General features: G+C 55.5%; 1 protein-coding gene across 1 annotated transcript in view; it reads right to left on the bottom strand.

The window, feature by feature from the left end:
- FGF18 (fibroblast growth factor 18) overlaps positions 1-17347 on the bottom strand; it is a 74074-nt gene extending 56727 nt beyond the window's left edge. Inside the window, exons 1-3 of the mRNA XM_054841848.1 lie at positions 17251-17347; positions 16339-16606; positions 16026-16062 (exon numbers count right to left, since the gene is read on the bottom strand). Coding sequence (XP_054697823.1) covers positions 16026-16062; positions 16339-16370 — 69 coding nt within the window. The 5' untranslated portion in view covers positions 16371-16606; positions 17251-17347. The remainder of the gene's footprint in view (positions 1-16025; positions 16063-16338; positions 16607-17250) is intronic.
- Between the last annotated feature and the right edge of the window lie 209 nt (positions 17348-17556).

Raw genomic sequence — 17556 nt, 5'->3', positions numbered from 1 at the left:
GAATTATCCCATGCCACTTTTCCTGTGTCGAGTTTCCTCTCTGGAAACCTTTTACTAAGCTCCAACCGGTCCCGCTCCTGCTTATTCTGGCAAGGTAACACCTAGTGACCCCACACGGGAACGGTGCCCAGGGGAAGGGACCTCCTCAGGTGTCACTGCTCACTCATCCCATGATTTGGCAGCTCCACACCGTGCTGGGTTATAACAAAATGGTTGTGACCGAGAACAGGGAGGTTAATCCATCTAACAATAACCGGAGGCCAATCGGGGGATTTACTGACATCGCAGGAGTCATTCCGCTGGGAACGTCTGTGCTGCCGACACCTCACTTCTGCCTTGTGCTCATTCCCACCAGCCTCCAGTTTTTTCATGCCTGCTTTTAGGACTGGCTGACATTAGCTGTTTGAGACCCAAAATCCCTCGCATAGCTTGCACCTTCCCCTCCTACATTTAAAGTTTGTCTTCGCCATCATTCAACTGAGCATCTTCTTTAGCCCCACCATGCCCAACAGCACCGCTCTGAAGGGAGACTTTTGCAGGTTCAGGGCAAGTATCAAATCCATGTTGTGGCAAGTACCAAAACATCACTGGAAACTGGTAAATACACAGCAGCCTCAGTGGTTACCCGCCTCCTGAGTACCAGCCTGCTAATACTAGTTACTGAGGGGGAAAAGTCCTGTCCCTCTGGGCTGATCTCTCTTTCAGAGCCTAATTACAACACCCGATGGAGATGTCCAGCCTCTCCGGGCTCTTCACCCCGAGCTGGTGAAACAGAGCTGTGACGGCAGGGCTGGTGCTGCTGACGCACGGCAGCATGACGAGGGGTCGCCGCGGACCTGCCCCTCCCCAACTGTCAGGCTGATCCGAAGCTTTTAGTGTCAAAACAGGAAAAGGACTTGTACGTGAAGGAGATCTCTGCAAACTTCACGTTATGATTCACAGAGGCAGTGACTTCTCCTCAGGTCTGAAAAACCCAATAAAATACCAACCGCCGCTGGGCATTTCCTTTTCTCCTTCCAGTTCCCACTCGCCAACGACGCTGGCAATAGGTAATGACATATTCTCTGTGCTTGGACTTCAACCACCATATCCAAATAGTCTACCTGACAAGCCCTGACTTGAGATCCTGTTGGAAGAGGCAGGGGCACAACCCTTCCTTTTCAAAAATCAAAGTACACAGCTGTATCAAACCCCAAAATTCACAGAAAGAGGGCAGAGGGGATGTAAGATTCATCTGCCCTGTTCCTGCAGGGGCCCAGAGATGCCCAACGCTGCTGTTCCACGAGGAAAGCTTAGGTTTGGAAATGACGTTGGAGGCTCCTGAACAGGAGAGAGCAGGGAACTGGGACAACAGCACAGCACAATCCAGCAGACCAGCTCCCAGGAACAAGCCACCGGAGCTCTCCAAACGCACTGGGACTCGTTAAAAGCAAGGTCCCGGGCTAAGAGTGTTGAGGAAGAGCAATCAGGGTGAAAGGTGAAGTAGGCCAGCACATTACCTAAAAATAAACGGCAATTTGTGAAATCACAGCCATGGAGATGAGCACCCCCTTGTCCTTCAAACAGCTTTTCCCCATTTCAGTTGCACACTTTGCCGACGAGTTTCCTTTTCCTCTCACCAAGTTACTATGACCAAGCATCTGCAATATAAGAGTTGTTCTCTTCCCATGTACGTGACAAACATCTTCAATCACAAAAGTCTTGCAAGCTATTTCTGGAACAGGGTTTTCCAGAGATAATTTTGATCAGTAATTCACTTATTAGAAACGTAAGATGCAAAATTTCGTTCATCTCTGCAAAGGAGGTATTTTCTTTTGATCTTGCTTTATGCTTAGCTTGCCTTGCAAAATCCATTTCATCAACCGTAAGGCAGGACGGAGCATTCTGGATGTCCTCTGAACCCCAAATACTTCACCACAGGAGCCCTGCTGACATAGGAGGCAGACAGAACCTATTTCCATTTCAAAATGTGCTACTTTAAATAAATCTCTTCAAATCAGCTTACCTGGGACAACCCACTTTTATTCAGCAAAACTCAATTAAAGTCATCATTAACAATAACCTTTTCCATTTCCTACCAATTCTCCAGGGTGGCCCTACCTGAAACCACTGTCTGAGACGCTGCACAGCAACACGTGGCAGAGCTCCCAGGAACGATCAGCAAAGCGCGATTTCACACTGAAAACACCCCCAAAGTAAGACCACAAATGGCTTAGAAGTTCACGTTCTGTGAACAAACTGTATGGCCAGCTCCAAGAGCTTCAAGGGAAAACAGAGGAGATGGGAACCACCTCTGTTTCAGTGCTGGTGCCCAAGATGCTCCTCGTCAAGCCCGGCGCTCTCGCAAGCCCGCAGAGAAGCTGCCAACCCTTTCCCCCCATGCCCTGCCAAAGGCGCTCAGCAAACCGAGGACTGAGAGGCAGACGAGCACCGAAGCCGGGTATCCCCCGGCCCCAGGCACGTTTGAGGAGATGTATTCCCACACCTCCCAATTCACTAATGCCCTCCCCAAAACGATGCTCTGGCACCATCACTGCTGCTGTCAGCCTGCTGCACGCTCCCCTCGGCTACACGCGGTGACGTGCTGCCAGACCTGCCGGCACCATCCCAGAGATGAGAAAAACGGCTTTGGAGCAGGGCCTTAGGGCTGCCAGTCACGTCAGCTCCGTACCTGCTAACAAAAATGGTCAAGAACCTCCTTGGCACTCCCGGTTTCCCTTTATAAACCCCTGCTGCCGCAGCGTCCCCGTTCCGAGGGAGCCGGAGGGTGCTTCATCGCTGCCTGCTCCTGCTCGTGGACACAAGTGGCCAATCCATTCTGCTTAAACCACTCACCCCGATGCAAACCCCAGCCTGCTGTCTCGGGCTAACGGGCTCCACGAGCGTTTTCACTCTGACTTATCGCTCTGCTCCACGGAGCGCCCACGAAATCCACGAGCCGCTAAGAGGGAGCAGTAGAACACATCTCCCCCGCTGGGTCAGGCTGTAAAGGCTCTTCCTCCACCACCGCCGCCATCACCCCGTACCCGCCAACGGCCACGAAACTTCTCCTTCCCCCAAAGTTCTTGGGAACGCATTCTCAAGCCCTATTATCTCTCCTTTTTATACCACACTCCCTCTACTATCGAGAAATCTCCATGTAATTTATAAGCCCACAAGCTCCTGCGCTAACAGGGCAATAAATCACATTTATGTACCCCGTCGCCTACTGTTCGGAGGGCTGCGGTGCCGAGCTGGCCGTGAGACCGTGCAAAGCGAGGCGGCAGGGAGCAGCCACTGCCTTCCCCAAACCCTCCGCACCGCTTCTCCAGAGGAGAAGGCACTTTTGTTCCGCATCGGCCGGATGTTTATTTTTTAAGCATCCAGAGAGGATTCCAGCCCGTGTCCTACCTCACCGTGTTTTCCCCATCCGACACCAATACAAGCACACAAAAGAGGGTTTTCTTTTTACAAAGTCAAACCAAAGGAGGAGGATGTTTTTGGCTATTTTCCTCAAGGAAAGAGGTTGCCCATCTAATAATCCCTAAATGGGCAGTGGGTTGTTGGGCTTTCATGTGTGCCTCTGAGTCTCCCCTCGCCGTGCCAGGTCGCTGGTTTTCTTTTCCACGGAGTTGCAAAACCCCTGAATAACAAGGTTTGTGCATGGAAGTGCTGACACAAACCTTAACTACAGCATCCTGAACACGATACCAGAATAAGGACGCTCCCTGTGTGGCCCAGCGTATGGATAAATAAAGCATTTCAGCAGCCAGCGCCGACAGATCATAAACCTCCACGAGCATAAATACCAACAACAACCCAAAAAGATTAGAGGGCTTACGGGCGAGGCAGGCTGGGATGATTTAGAGTTGGGGTGGAAGGGTCATTATTGCTGAAGAGGTGGGGGCGAGCGGGCCAAAGAAATCAATAAACCATTCTGCTCCCAGGGAAGGAAGGGGCCACGCTAATTGTGCAAACACACATTTTCCGTTTGAGGCTGGAGATCTCCGGGCTCACCCAACACGGATGGATACAGGGAACTCGCACCGTCTTGCTGAGGAACAAGGACTTCGCCCTGCGACACGCGTCCCGGGAGCTCCATCACTCAGAGGAGAGCTCACCTAAGCACCTCGCTGGGTGCAACTTGCTGCTGGAGGCAGCTTCAGATAAATGCAGACCTGGGCAATGTTCATCTCCAGCTCCATTAATTTCATTTTTTATTAAGTTAATATATAGTTGGGATAAGGATCTCAGTTGCCTTCAGCATCACCGTCAAGTCAGAGCTTTTCCAGCGCCCGGTTCTAGCACCGTACAACCAAACGACAGGTCCTGCCAGCACCGGCTGACGTCAAGCACCAAAGACAAGCTTCAGGACCAACCTCGCCCCAATAAAATAACCACGTCTGCAAGTCGCCACGCTTGTGTTAGAGGCGGCCCCAAAATTAGCCACAACGGATCGCTGCATCCTACAGCGAGGACGGACACAACGCTTTGCAGCCGAGTTTCCAGGCACAAAACGCTGAGCCACAAAGGCGACAAAGCAACTCCTCCTTTGCCTCTGCTCCTTCAGTCCTCCCCGTGCCCAATTCTTCTACCTTTTTTCCCCCACTTTCTTTCTAGGGATCAGACAAAAAGACACCAGCTTTGGAGAGCGAAGCCCATGTAAACAGAATAAATATATATTATACAAATAAGTAACTTGTTTGTACCTACTGGGCCAATGCACCTAAAAGCCCGTCTTTGGGACGTACCGCAGGAGGTCGTTCAAGGAACCAGCAGACACTGGCAATGCTCATTATTCCCGGGAAGAAGCCAGAGCTCACAAGCACATACAGGTGCAAATGGTGACAATCCTCCTTCCCGGCTGACCAGAACCGTGAGCCGGTGCTGGTGGTGCAAGTACAGGAACCTGCCCTGGTCCCTCTGCAGGAGCCAGTCTCCTCCTCTGCTGCCTTTCCAAAGATATTTAAAGAAAATGCTCTTTTTATCAGTCAATAAAATAGCTCAAAAGCTGCCCAGGTCATGTCAAGCTTACTGCCTGCAGTTAATGAATTTCAACTTTACTTGGGACCTTGAGAGTTTTTAAAATCAGTAATTTTATCTTCCCTCCGGAAATAAATTCCTCAATGGTTTCACTGCAAAAATATTCCTAGGAACGGACAATGCTGCTGCTCATGTACTAAAGACTGCACAAAAAAAAAAAAACAGATTACTATTGAGCCTTATCAAAAGTATTGGCATAAACCATGTGTTGAATTTAATCCAAACCAAACTGTCAATCTGCCTTCAGGATCAGATATAACAAACACGCGAACACAGGGCCAGAAATGAAAAGCACGGTTTGTTTTCTAATAGAAGATTTGTACCGATCTCTATTAGCTGCGCTTCTGCGTGGAAATCTTTAGGCTGCAAATGCTGGACAAATAGGATTTCTTATCTTTCTACTTTGAGTTAGGGAAAAGTTTCATTTGGTTTTAATTTAGATTGCAGGTTTCCCATTTTCAGGGAACGATTCTCAACAGTTTTGGAAAATAAATCCTTTTTGAAACATTTTTTTAAATAGGGGGGAAAAAAGAAAAAGAGGCATTTTCTTTCACTGAGAATCATTAAGGTGATTATTTAGAATCCCTAAATCACAAAGGCACCTTCTGAGGTTTGGGCTGCTGCGTCCCCGCACAGCCTGCGGGTACCCGGGAGATCCCAACACGCTTTGCTGCGTCCGTCACCAGTCACCAGCAGCGGGGAAAAGCGCTGCTGGGGGGAAATTCAGGTCAGCCGTGGGCAAACACAGAAAGGAGACCTTATGGCACGAAGCTGGAGATCCCCCAACAGCCCGCTCCTTGAACCGCCAGCATTTGTGCCCACAGCACCGGGATGCTGTAAAGCACCGTGCCTCGGTCCCGACATTCCCATCCCCCTGTTCTCTGAGCACCCCTCTGCAAGGGGACCTGCAGGAGCGGGTCAGAGCCCCGCGGCACCCGAACGGTGCCAAAGAAACAGTTCGAGCAGTTCCCCATTTGATCTGGGAACGCCTACAGCTCCCGTTTGGTCTGGGACCACCTATAGCTCCCCACGTCCCCGGGCCTGCCACCCGGCTAACGGAGCAGCCCTGCGAGCGCAGCCTCGCCGGCCCCGCGTCAGAGCTAGCACGGATCTTCTCTAGAAGTGAAGCCCCACAACGTAACGCGGTGGCGTTCAGCTTCTCGGCACGCACGGCGATGGCGCGCGCTGGGGAAATCACGCTCCCAGAAAGAAATGCAAACTGCGCAAATAAATTCCGTTTTCTTGTTCGCTCAATTCAAACAGCAATTAAATTCACATTACCTACTCTTTCAACATAAACAGCACAAAAGCAAGCCCTCTGCCTCTCTGGCAGACTACTCCCGTTTATCGTCTCCCTCTCCGTCCCCCACCTTGCCCGTGCTTTGGTGGCTCAGCTGCACCTACGCAGGTCAGGGGAGCAAGCCCAGCAAAGCACCGGAGCTGGCACCTCATTCACTGCGTCCGCGGGCACCTTGCGCATCTCTAAATATTCAGCCCTGCAATCTAGCTACTGGTTTTGCCAGAAATCAGTCAGTTTGGCTTGTAGGCGAGAAGAGCTCTCTCCCAGGGGCTGAGATGATGCTACTTTGAACTCACAAAATAAATACACAATATAAGCAGGGCAGACCCTCGGTGCCTGCCCCTCGCTCCTCCCTTCCAAGCCGAGACGTACCGGCTTCGCTGATCATTGAAAACCCCGACGCAGAAAACGCGCGCGCTCCCTTCTGCGCCACAAAGTTTTCCATCCCCGATCGCCCCGTGGTTAGCCTGGCTCGGCACACGGCAGAACGCCCAACGCGGAGTTTCACATCTAATTCTAGGCGAAGTCTGTAGCAAAACCGCCTGTTCCCTGGGATCAAAACACCACGCGTACGCAGCATCGAACATTCTTCCTGTAAAAGGCCCCAACAATCAGACCCGCTGGTTCTTCTATCGATTGCTGGGGGGCTGTTTGCTATTCTGATCTCAGCTGGTCGGAAGTCTCCCCAATCACGGCGAGGTCGCGACCACGGGGTCAGAAACCCGCACTACATACATCATAATTTATTTTACAGATAATCAATACCGCGCTGCGCCGTGCAATCTTACAGTACAGCCTCCCACGGAGGGAACCGACGCTACTCACGCAGGATTGTAACCTTAAGGCCCGGCAGCTTAAGGGGGTCAAAATCAGCTTTAATTTTATAGTTGGGGATCATGGCTGGAAGTAGAGCACGCGCCCCGCTCGCTGCTAGTGAGTCAAATGGACTGAGTCAAATTTTGCCTCTGGTTTGAATCCAACTTGGGAAAATAAATATTAGTATCTGTTCGGGATCGTACCTGACAATTCGGCAGGAGCGGCGCAAGGAGCAGCGCAGATAGCGGATCGCCCAGGGTTTGCAGGGAAGGGGGTGACCCCAGACCCACCTGCGGGAGAGGGAACCCGTGCGATCGCAGCACTGCCGCGCCAGCTCTCCAGAGCATCCCTCTCTCCCGGGGGATTAACAGCAACAGAGAAGCTGCCAAACGCCCTTCTATCAACATTGTCCTTCATCCCATTTCTAATTTATGTTCCCAGGGCCTCATATCCCGCCGGCCGTGCCCACGGTCACCCAGCACGCACGCTGCAAGCCCAGTTATTTACCAGGCTCACCACCGCTCCCTGCGTTTTTCTGTTCATTCTGCATTTCTGCAGAAGAGTAGCTCGGGGTGTTCCAAAAGGTACAACAGCTTTTTAACAAGCTGTCCTTAAAAATGATGCCAAAGATAGTATTTTAGCAGGAAAGAAAGGGATTTGAAATATGCAGCAGGAGAAAAAGGCACTTGGAGGAATAAGGAGCGCTGGAAATACCTTGTAGGAAGAGCAATCCGTTATTAATTAATTGCTCTGTTATTAATTAATTGCTGCATTCTGGTATTTGTATCCATGCAACATGCAGTTCCCCGGGACCTTCCCCAAGGTTTAGTGCTCATCAATCTCGACGTGATTTGGATTATAAAACATTAACAGAAGAGGAGGAATCATGGGGCACACCCGGCCCCTCACCACACTGCTTTGCCTCAGCACCATCCCCTCGTCGTTGGCAGGATCCGGCCCCCTCAGCCTGGCCACCGCTTGGGGCTCTGCCTCCACCCGGGACGAGCCCCAGCACCCCCAGTGTGCCCCAGCGAGCCCCGGGCAGCACCGCCTCACCTTCCCCTCAGCGCGGGGTGAGCCCGAGGGCCGGGCTCTGCCTCCTCTCCCGTCACGACCGGCCATACGGCGCTGAGCAGGACCTGCCGCAGGTTCCCCCCTGCCCGCTTTTTGTCCTGTGTCAACTGCCCCCCGAGGCAGGGGCTGTGATTATCCAACACCGCAGCTTCGAATCTTCCCCCTTTCCTCCCAGCTTGCCCCCGAAGCAAAGTTCACCTCGGCCGGCATCAAGAGCGGGCTCGACGGGCACGCGCTCGTGAAGCGGGAGCGGCACCACACTGAGACGGGAGCTCTGTGCAGGAGGATGCTGCTAGATGCTGTTACTCCACTCGAAGGTCAGTACGTTAAAGGCATTTCGGATTTCCCGGCAGCACAACCCCTTTTCCGCTGGCTGCAGCAGAATAAAGCAGATAACCTCACGAAAGAGCAAACGCGCGCGGCGAGCAGGGTGGAAGTGGAGTTTGGCAGAGGGCACGGTGCTGCGCCGGGGAAAGATGTGCTGTCGCTACGTGGAAAACACCGCCCTGAGGTTGAGCTTGACATCCAGCTGTTTGCGCGGGCAAAACAGGCAGGGAGGTGTCGAAGCGCTGCCCGCGGAGCCCAGCCCCGCATGGAAGCGAGCCGGGGGCACGAGCCCCGCAGCCTGCCCTGGCCAAGCGGGGAAGATTGGCACGTCGGCTCCCACCCACCGCAGCCCCCAGCGCGGCAAGGAGCTCGCACAAAGGGAAACACGCAGACCATGACAGGCTAAGCCTCCTCCTTCCTCTCTCTGTTCCCCTTTCTTTCTCTTCATGCTATGGCAAGGCTGCTGAATGCCCACAGGAAAATACTTTGGCAGAGCCAGACAGTCTATTTTGTTGGGGTGGGTTTTTTTTTTTCCTTACTTTCCCTCCAGCTGCTTCGCTGGATGCCTAATCCTCCATGGACATCTAGAGAGGTACCGGGACACAGAAGCGACATACCAGGTAGGCAACGTCATGCACAGCTCTGCATAATTTCTGCCTGTACCTGCTGTTATGGCACAGCAGGCGATCAAAACACAAAAACCTGGGGAAGGCAAAAAAAAAATAAAATATGATACCGACCTGTCGGGGCCACAGAGTCCCAGATGGAGCCCCCCAGTCTCAGGAGCAGAGCACGGGAAGGTCACGCTTTGCAGCGGAGCATCTCTTTCTGAAGCATGCTGGGGGCTCCTGCCCGCCAGCCGCGCCGGGGCTGTGCTGGGCTCACAGGCAGGAGGGGATTTAGGTGCCTCCCTGTGCCCAAGGCTCCCACCCCCCAGCGCGTGCGGCGTGCCCTACCCCAGCCTTCCCAGCACCGCAGCAGCTCGCGGAGACCCGAGGCAAAGGCCCTGGCAGCAGGTATCCGCCGTCACATACCCCTGCCCCGGCACCACCAGCAGCCACTATTTCTGTTTGGTTGGTTTTTGACTCACACCGTTCCCTGAACACATTTTTCACCTGCTCTTATCACAACCGATATCGAAAGTGTCTGTATCTGCAGCAAATCAAAGCAAAAGCAGCTATTGCTCAGGCAGGGTGGAGGGAAGAGAGCAGACACGACGACATGGGTTTTCCCAGCTCCTAAGGAAAGGAAGAGACCCATAAAAATACTCCCAAGGATCGGGGAAGTAGCTTTATAGATCAAAAAAACCATTTTTTCAGCCCCAGGGGAATCTTTCTCTTGAGCTCAGACTCCCGCAGCGGAGGCAGATATCCACGCGACCAGCTTGGTGCGATCAGCTCACAGCAAAATCAGATATTCTGAGCGGCCACCTGAGCCCCCCGGCGCTGCTCACCCTACCCGAGCCCCCAGAAGCCCTCAGCAGTCACCCCCGCCTCCCCCTCGCCAAAGGGCCCACCACCGGCCCCAGCACCACGTCCCAACTACGCCCATAGGGCTTGGGAAGCGTCGCCCCTTCCCCGTTCCGCTCGCCTCCTTCCTGCCTCAGCGCGCCCCGGCTAAGCTGCTCCACGAGCTGAGAGCACGCGAGGTTCGAGCGGGCATTCCTCCCGCAACAGCCAGCGCTGCTCCAAACCCAGCGCCGCTCACCTCCATCCAGTCTCGGTGCAATAAGGTGCAAATAAGGAAAGCAAAATAGAAATTAAACCACCACGATGTGTCCAGCTATCTCCAATGGGGAAAATCCGAACCCTACATCTACCGTACCCTTCTAAGTGCTCTCCTCAACAGCACCTGCGTCCTTCTCTCTTTCTCAGATGCATCCTGCACATCTCCAGAGCCTTGAAAAGACAAACTGCAATACACGCCGGTGTGCGGGTCGAAGCCTCCAAGCAGCAGCTCTGCCTTGCTGCCCATTGCCACAACACCCAGAAAACACCAAGCCCCCAAAAGCCGAAGGAGTTCACCTCTGTTTCTGCCTCGCTGGGATGGGAATCCGGAACCAGCTTTGTCCTTGCAAATCTTCCTGCTAAACGTGGCTTTGAGGGGTCTTTTGGCAGAGGACCCGTCCCAGCACGTCGAAGGGCTGGGGGCCGTGGGAAGCAAAGGCAGCACGTGCCCAGGGCAGGCAGCCGCCGGCCGCCGTGGGGAGCATGGGCTGCGTACCCCCACCCGTGTAGGAGCAAGACCCCCGTCCGCACTCACCCCATGCTAATCCCAGCCTCGCTTCTCCCATGGGAGAGCCGGAGCGTGCACCAGCACAGGCGCCGGGCCGCTGCCGCTCAGCAGAGCCGGGCTTCCCCGCTCCAGCCCAGGTGGCTGCTCCAACGTGTCTCCTCTTCCTCCCCGAGCCTGAGCCCTCCAAGGACCGGGAGGCAGAAGCAGGGTGCGAGGGGCAGCTTCAGGCCACAACACTTCGTAGATCAGTGCAATGAGTCAGCAGCGGGGAATAAAAAAATCCCTTGAGGCAAGCAGCATGGTTGTTTCCCAGAGAGCAAGGGGGTTTTAAATGGGGGAAAACCGATTTAATACACAACCGAACTCCGCCTCTGTGGCTTGCAGACTAGCAGAGCCGCAGGAGCAGGCATGGCACCCGCCGCCGCGAGTCCAGCAGCAGCACAGACCTGGAGCCATGGACCATTTCAGCAACTCCGGCCCGTGATGGGGTCACGCGCTTCTTCAGCATCGCTGAGCTCCTCCTCCTCTAATTAAATCACACTTTGCTTATGCAGTTTCTCCTGCCTTCTCACTGCCTAATAATTAAGAGTCGGCTGTGATCAGAAAAATCAACAGAAAACTTCCCAGCCTTTCCCAGACTACCTTTCCCACATTTTGTCCTTCGCAGCATCGCTTCTACAACCCGCGCGTTAGCAGCCCCACACGAGCGTGGGGTGGGCCAGCTCGGGCGGGTATTGCAGCGTGGCAGGAACCACAGCGAGACAAGGCTGGAAAGCAGAACTCACTTCAGACGTTTTCGCGGAGGAGCGCTACCTCCATCTGAGGGGTTCGGACACCCTCACAGAGCAGGAGGCAGGACGCTGTGCCGAGGACTCGGTGGTCCCGGTCCGGGCTGAGCGGAGATGGCAAGCACGGGATCTCCTAGGCTGGCAGCCGCAGGGCACCGAGCCCCCGCCGAGTCTTGGCACGCAGGGCTTTGCCGCGGGGAGCGGAGCGATATTCCGCATCGAAGTAGCACCTGTGCTATCCCACAGCGTGGGCTTCAAGAGCGATGCAGCGATGTCCCAGCGCCTCCGTCCCTGGCAGCACACGCAGCCTTGGCTGCCGTCTCAAGACAGATGCTCGTGCCTCCCGAGGAGGGCGAGGGCAGACATGAGAACAACCCCACCGGGGCTGCGCGGTCCAGCACCCTGCCTGCGGTGCCGGCCACCGGCGCTGCCGCCAGGAGGGCGAGGGCAGGGCGAGCAGGGACCCTTGGCTCCAGCACCGCTTCAAGAGCCCCGTGGCGAGGCAAGCCGGGTGGGCTATGACAAGGACCACGCTCTGGCTTGTCCGCAACGGCGTCCCCGGCACCGTTCGGTGTCACTTGTGTCCGACCACCCCCGGGGAGGACGGCTGCGGAGGAGCAGACGGGGAGAGGGGAGGGAGCCGCTCAGCAGGCTCACGCCTCCGACATGTGCTGCACGCAGCTTCGCCAGACCGCAGGATCTGGCTCACTGAACGTGTGGAAGCAACACTTCTCTGGGTCTCACTTTACAAAGCCCCAAACAATAACTGTCTGTCGCTGCACAGGAGCTTAGGAGAAACATAAGTTGCTATTGGCATGGCGCACGGCAGCCTTCCTCTTACACAACACCAGCAGATGTGAAAATAGCCCGGTGCTGCCTTGTGCGCTCCTCTGACCTCCTGTTTGCTTCTGGATCAGATTCCAAAGCTGGATCTTAACCTACAAGAGCCATAAAAGCAAAGGATTTGGCCCTATCGGGGACCTCTTCATAATCTAAGACAGATGCACTTCATGTGGAAGAACACGCCAAGGTTTATCAGGGCAGGGAAGAGGCTGAGGCAGCATCAGCCTCGGCTCCACAGCGTGGCCGGGCAGCCCGTGCCGGCGTCGCCCCATGCTCCGGCTGACGATGCGCTGGAGGTGGCCCAGGGACAGGAGAGCTGGAAGCTCTTTGCAAACCAGGACGGCGCCCAAAACCTCACATCCTACTGCTCAGCCTACACTGAAGCTGCCTCCAGCCCCCACCTGCCCCAGCAAAGGGGAACCTCTGAGCTCCTGAAGACCCGTGTCCCCGATCCCGATGTCCTAAGGGCCACCAGGGCTGCCAGAGCCAGCGCAGCATGGGAGATCCCCTCCATCCAAGCAAGGTCCTCCTGGGGTTTCTCACCCGCATGAAGAACAGGGACTGACTCCAAAGCCAACCCCAAAACTGCTCCAGGACACACGGAGGGAAAAAACCACACAGAGAACAAATTGCTCCTGGAATTGTGAAAAGGCAGTGGGAGAATTAAACTGAAGGATGCTAAAGATAAGCGACAGAGGGACAGTTTAGCGACCAGCGGTGAAAGGGCACCCCTAAGAACAACCTGGATAAATAAATTTACCTCTCCGGTGTCCCCAAGGATATCCAGTGCCCCTGCTGCCTTTGGGACTGCAGCAACCCCAAGCAGCAGAGGAACTTCCCAAGATGCAAGAGAACAAAACAAGATGGGGACAATGCTGCCACGGGGGAAGGGACCGGAGAACGAGCTCTCCTCCTTGCAGCCCCGTAAGCTACAGGGCCGTTCTCACAGCCGTGCCATCGCACAGCCACCAGCGCCCATTGCCCACGCCCCAGCAGCGCTCCCCCCTGACCCCCCAGGTACTATTCCCTGGTGTTCCTCGGTGGAAGTGTCACCCCTGGAGGACTCCGACTCACCCAGGAGTCCAAATCCTGCTCCTGAAAACTCCTGTCCCTCCGACCTCCCCACAGTCCGGGCTGGGGAACGTCTCTCCAGCGCTGCCACAACCCACCCACGGGTGATGCTACACCCGACGGGGTCACCTGCGGACGGCTGCAGAGGAGCATCGGCGTCTACGAGAAAGCTTTGAGCCAGCAGCTGAGCTACCGCACCACCTAACCGCGGGCAGCTTGCACATCTACGCGCCGCAGCCGTAACCAAAAGAAGATGCAAAATACCCGAGCCGTGGTATTTTACCCCAGAATACGTCCAGCCCCAACGCATGCTGGAGGGATTTTTACCTTTGCCTGCGGAGCCACAGGGTAACAGTCAGCAGCAGAGGAGCGTAATTCTAAGACTAATACGCGGGACAACCCGCTGATCACGGCTTGTACGGGAGGGCGAAAGGCGGCCTTAGAATATAATCCATTTCAGGCGCTCTTAAATCTCCCCAATACAACACAGAGCCCTTTAAGCAAAACTAAACAACTTCCTTTAGCCTAAATAAATATTAAACCTAAGTGATGCATTAATTTACTCCAGTTCACCAAAGGCTAACTCCTACCCAAACTGATCATTATAAAAGAAATCCTATAATCCCTCGCTCCCATTCAGGCTCAAAACATGTAATCCCATGAATAAATCCAGAAAGAAAGTGTAACAAAATGGGCAATAAAAACTTACAGCATTCACATCTTTTCATCTACCATTAATACTGTAAACACTCACTCGAAGGCCCTTGAGTATGACTAATCTAATGTTTTGGCTCCCAACACTAATCGCCGAAAGAGCTCGCCTCTCGGTGTAACACCCAGCGAGATCCGCCACCCCTCCAGCCGCAGCCCAGGACACCTCCACAGCGCCCATCCGCAGCGAATCCCGACCTCAAATCCCGCAAAATGCTGCAAAATCAGCACGAAATGGAGCAAGTATGGTTCTAATAGCACCAGAGCCCAGAGCTTTTTTTTTTTTTGGCTTTTTTTTTTATTATTTTATTGCTTTGGAAGCCTGCAAGCTCCAACTGTATAAATGCCAATAACTTCCCAAGTTTTAAGGCTGCTGAAGTAAGAGATCAGATTTTAGCAAGTGCTTTCCAGGCAGCCAGCCAAACTTTTTCTGATTCACTAAAAGCACCAAAGGGAGGGGGAGAGGGAGGGGGGCTGGAGGGCTGATTAACTTCAGTTACCGCACAAGCGCAAAAAAATGTCTCCCCGTTGCAAAGGGTGCCGTCGCTGCGAGCCCTGCGCAGCCTGTTATTCCTCGGGCTTGGAAAAAAAAAAAAAAAAAAACACACCAAAAACCCAAAAACGCACCGGAGAAATACAGCAAACGCCTTCCAACCGCAGGGTAATTTACAGCTGTGGATGCTCTCCTGACGAGGAGGCTGCTCCGCCGAGAGGAGGCTCTGCTGGTGTTAGGTTCGAGCTGCAGTTTTCAGAGGGGATGAGAAAAAAAAAAACGTGACCGGGGATTTTTTTTTTTTTTGAGGGTGGGGAACAGGGGATGGGGCTGGTTGGGTTTTTAGCTTGGCCGGAGGGATGGAGCCTCCTCCAAGGCTGTGGCTGCGCTCGCCCAGGACCGTCCCTCGCTGCCGTCCGGTATCTGCGAGAGGACGAGCAGGTGCAATTCCAGCCAAAGCACAACGCGGGGCTGAGGGGGTGACATGAGCAGCCCCCAGCCCCGGCGGGATGGGGGGGCTGGAGCCACCGGGGCAGCGGCACCTGCTCTGCCCAGCCCCGCAGGTGGGTCCGCTCCGGGATGCCCAGCTAAAACCCCCATCCCGGGGAGGCGCACGGTCCCGGGGGGCAGCGGCCGCCCCGGCACCCCCAGCCGCCGTCCCCGTCCCGCAGGCGCCTTGGCTGCAGAGCCTTGCCGCTCGGGGTGTTCCTCCAACGGCTTCATTCCTGCCGAGGCAGGATCAAAGGCAGGATCTGACTTGGATGGCTTTCTACTGAATAATGGGGAGGGAGCACACAGCTTCCTTCTCCTGGCTAGGGAAACTCGTGTTTTTCAAAGTATCAGTTTTTTGGGAGTAAGTTCCCTAGGAGAGGAAGGGAAAAAAAGAAAAAAAAAAGAAAAAAAGAAAAAAAAAAAAAAAGGAGGGCGAACAGGAGAGCGCCTGCTCTTCCAAGGCAAGTGCATCAATCAACATTGTGCAAAAGGAGGAGAGTCCAGCACTCCCTCTCACATCATTAGCCAGGCTAATGCACTCCAGAGGATCCCGCTACGGCAGGCTACCGGCGCACCCGGCTGCGCCCCAGCCCGCACCGGGCGGCCGAGCGCCCGCAGAGCGGTGCCTCAGCACAAGCGGTCATTGAAAAGGAGCTCAGCGAGAGGGGCAGCCCTTTTCCAGGGCCGGTGACACTCCAGCATCTGGCGCGGGGATCAGTTTAATACGGCTATAAAAACTAGAGGGAAAAAAAGTGAAAGCCCTAGCCAAAACTGCCTGGCACTCCGAGGTCAGCACGCCGCCTTTGTTTCTATTTTACAACCAAAAGCGAAAGAGGACAGAAAGGACACGTACCTGTACCTGAAAGCACAGCAGCAGGAAATGTAAACATCTGGAGAGGAGAAAAAAAAAAGGCAACAAAAGATCAAATGATGCAGTAAAATGGTTAAAGTTGATTTTTTTTTTTTGCTTTGTTTTTGTTTGCAATTTTTTAAAAGGGCACAGAGCGATGCTCTGCTTATAAAAAGGCTCAGGTCCCTATTACCACCTGATTGCAAGGAAAACGCAACCGGAGCCTCCAAAATGAAAGTTTAAAAAAAATTAAAAACAATAAAAAAAATCCTAAAAATAACAAAAAAAATATTTAAAAATATGCCATAATCCTTACAGGCAAGTGCAGGCTGAGAGCAGTGAATACATCGCTGGGCGAGGAGAGGGGGGAGGTCAGTGGCTTCACGCTAGCGGAGTGCAGTCCCCCACCGCCGCCCTGACATGGGAGCGATCCGGCCGGCGAGCTCCGCTCCGCGCCGCTCCGCGCCGCTCCGCGCCGCCGAGAAGTTGTGGTACCGCCCGCTTTGCCTCCTCCGAGTGACTCGCTTAGGCATCAGCTCTCCTCTCCCCCTGTCTCTCCTCCTCCTCCTCCTCTCCCTCTCTCTCTCTCTCTCCGCCTTTGGGGGGGATGAAGGTGCTTATTGTCAGTAACTTCCGATCATCAGCAAGTGCCCCCCCGCCGCCCCCCCGGGCCAGCCCTGCGAGGCGGATAAAGCCTCTCCGCGGCCCCGCGCCCGCACAGCGCCGCCGCCGCGCCCCGCTCCGCGCCCCGCCGCTCCGCGCGGGCGGCATGGCGATGCGCGGGGCGCGGAGCGGGAGGCGGGGACCCGCCCGGGCAGCCCCCGCGGGGCTGGCACCGCCTGCGCGGATGGGGCACCGCCTGCGCAGCCCGGCCGGGAGGGCAGGGGCGGCGAGGAAAGTATTTTTTAAAAAAAAAAAATAAGGGGGAAAAAAAAAACCCACACACACCACGAACCAAAACACGGGAGGGGGGGGAGCGGGGCCGCGCCGCTCCGGCCCCCTCGGCGCCCTCCCCGGCCCGACGGAGCGGGCAGCGCCGCTGCTCGCCCGAAACGCGAGGGGAGAAGCCCCCCAACAGACCCCGCCGCTACCCCCCCCCCCCCCCCCCCCCGGCCGGGCTGCCGCCCCGCTCCGCTCCTCTCCGCGCCGCCGACACGTGTCAGCCGCGGCCGCTCCCACACCGCGCTCCGCCGAGGCGGGGGGCGGCGAGGGCCCGGCCAGCTCTTACCTCCGAGCGGGCAGGAGCGCGTCCCGTCCCCGGCGAGCCCCGGGCGGGCGGCAGCGGGGCCCCGCCAGCCCCGGGCACCCGCCCCCCGGCCCCGCCGCCGCTCGGGCAGGGCAGCGCCGCGCCCGCCCGGGTCCATTACCCCGGCACCGCTCCCACGGCGAGATATTTACACCGGGGTCAGGTTGTCGGGGTTTGCCCGGCACTTCCCCGGCCGGCGGCCGCCGCTGCCCGCCCGCTTCGGCACGGTTCGCCTGCCCTCCAGCGGCCGCTCCGCCGCTCCGCACCCCCGCCCGGCTCGGCTCGGCT

The sequence above is a fragment of the Grus americana genome, chromosome 14, assembly GCF_028858705.1.
Source record: "Grus americana isolate bGruAme1 chromosome 14, bGruAme1.mat, whole genome shotgun sequence".
NCBI lineage: Eukaryota > Metazoa > Chordata > Aves > Gruiformes > Gruidae > Grus > Grus americana.
This window is presented reverse-complemented; position numbering and strand designations above follow the sequence as displayed.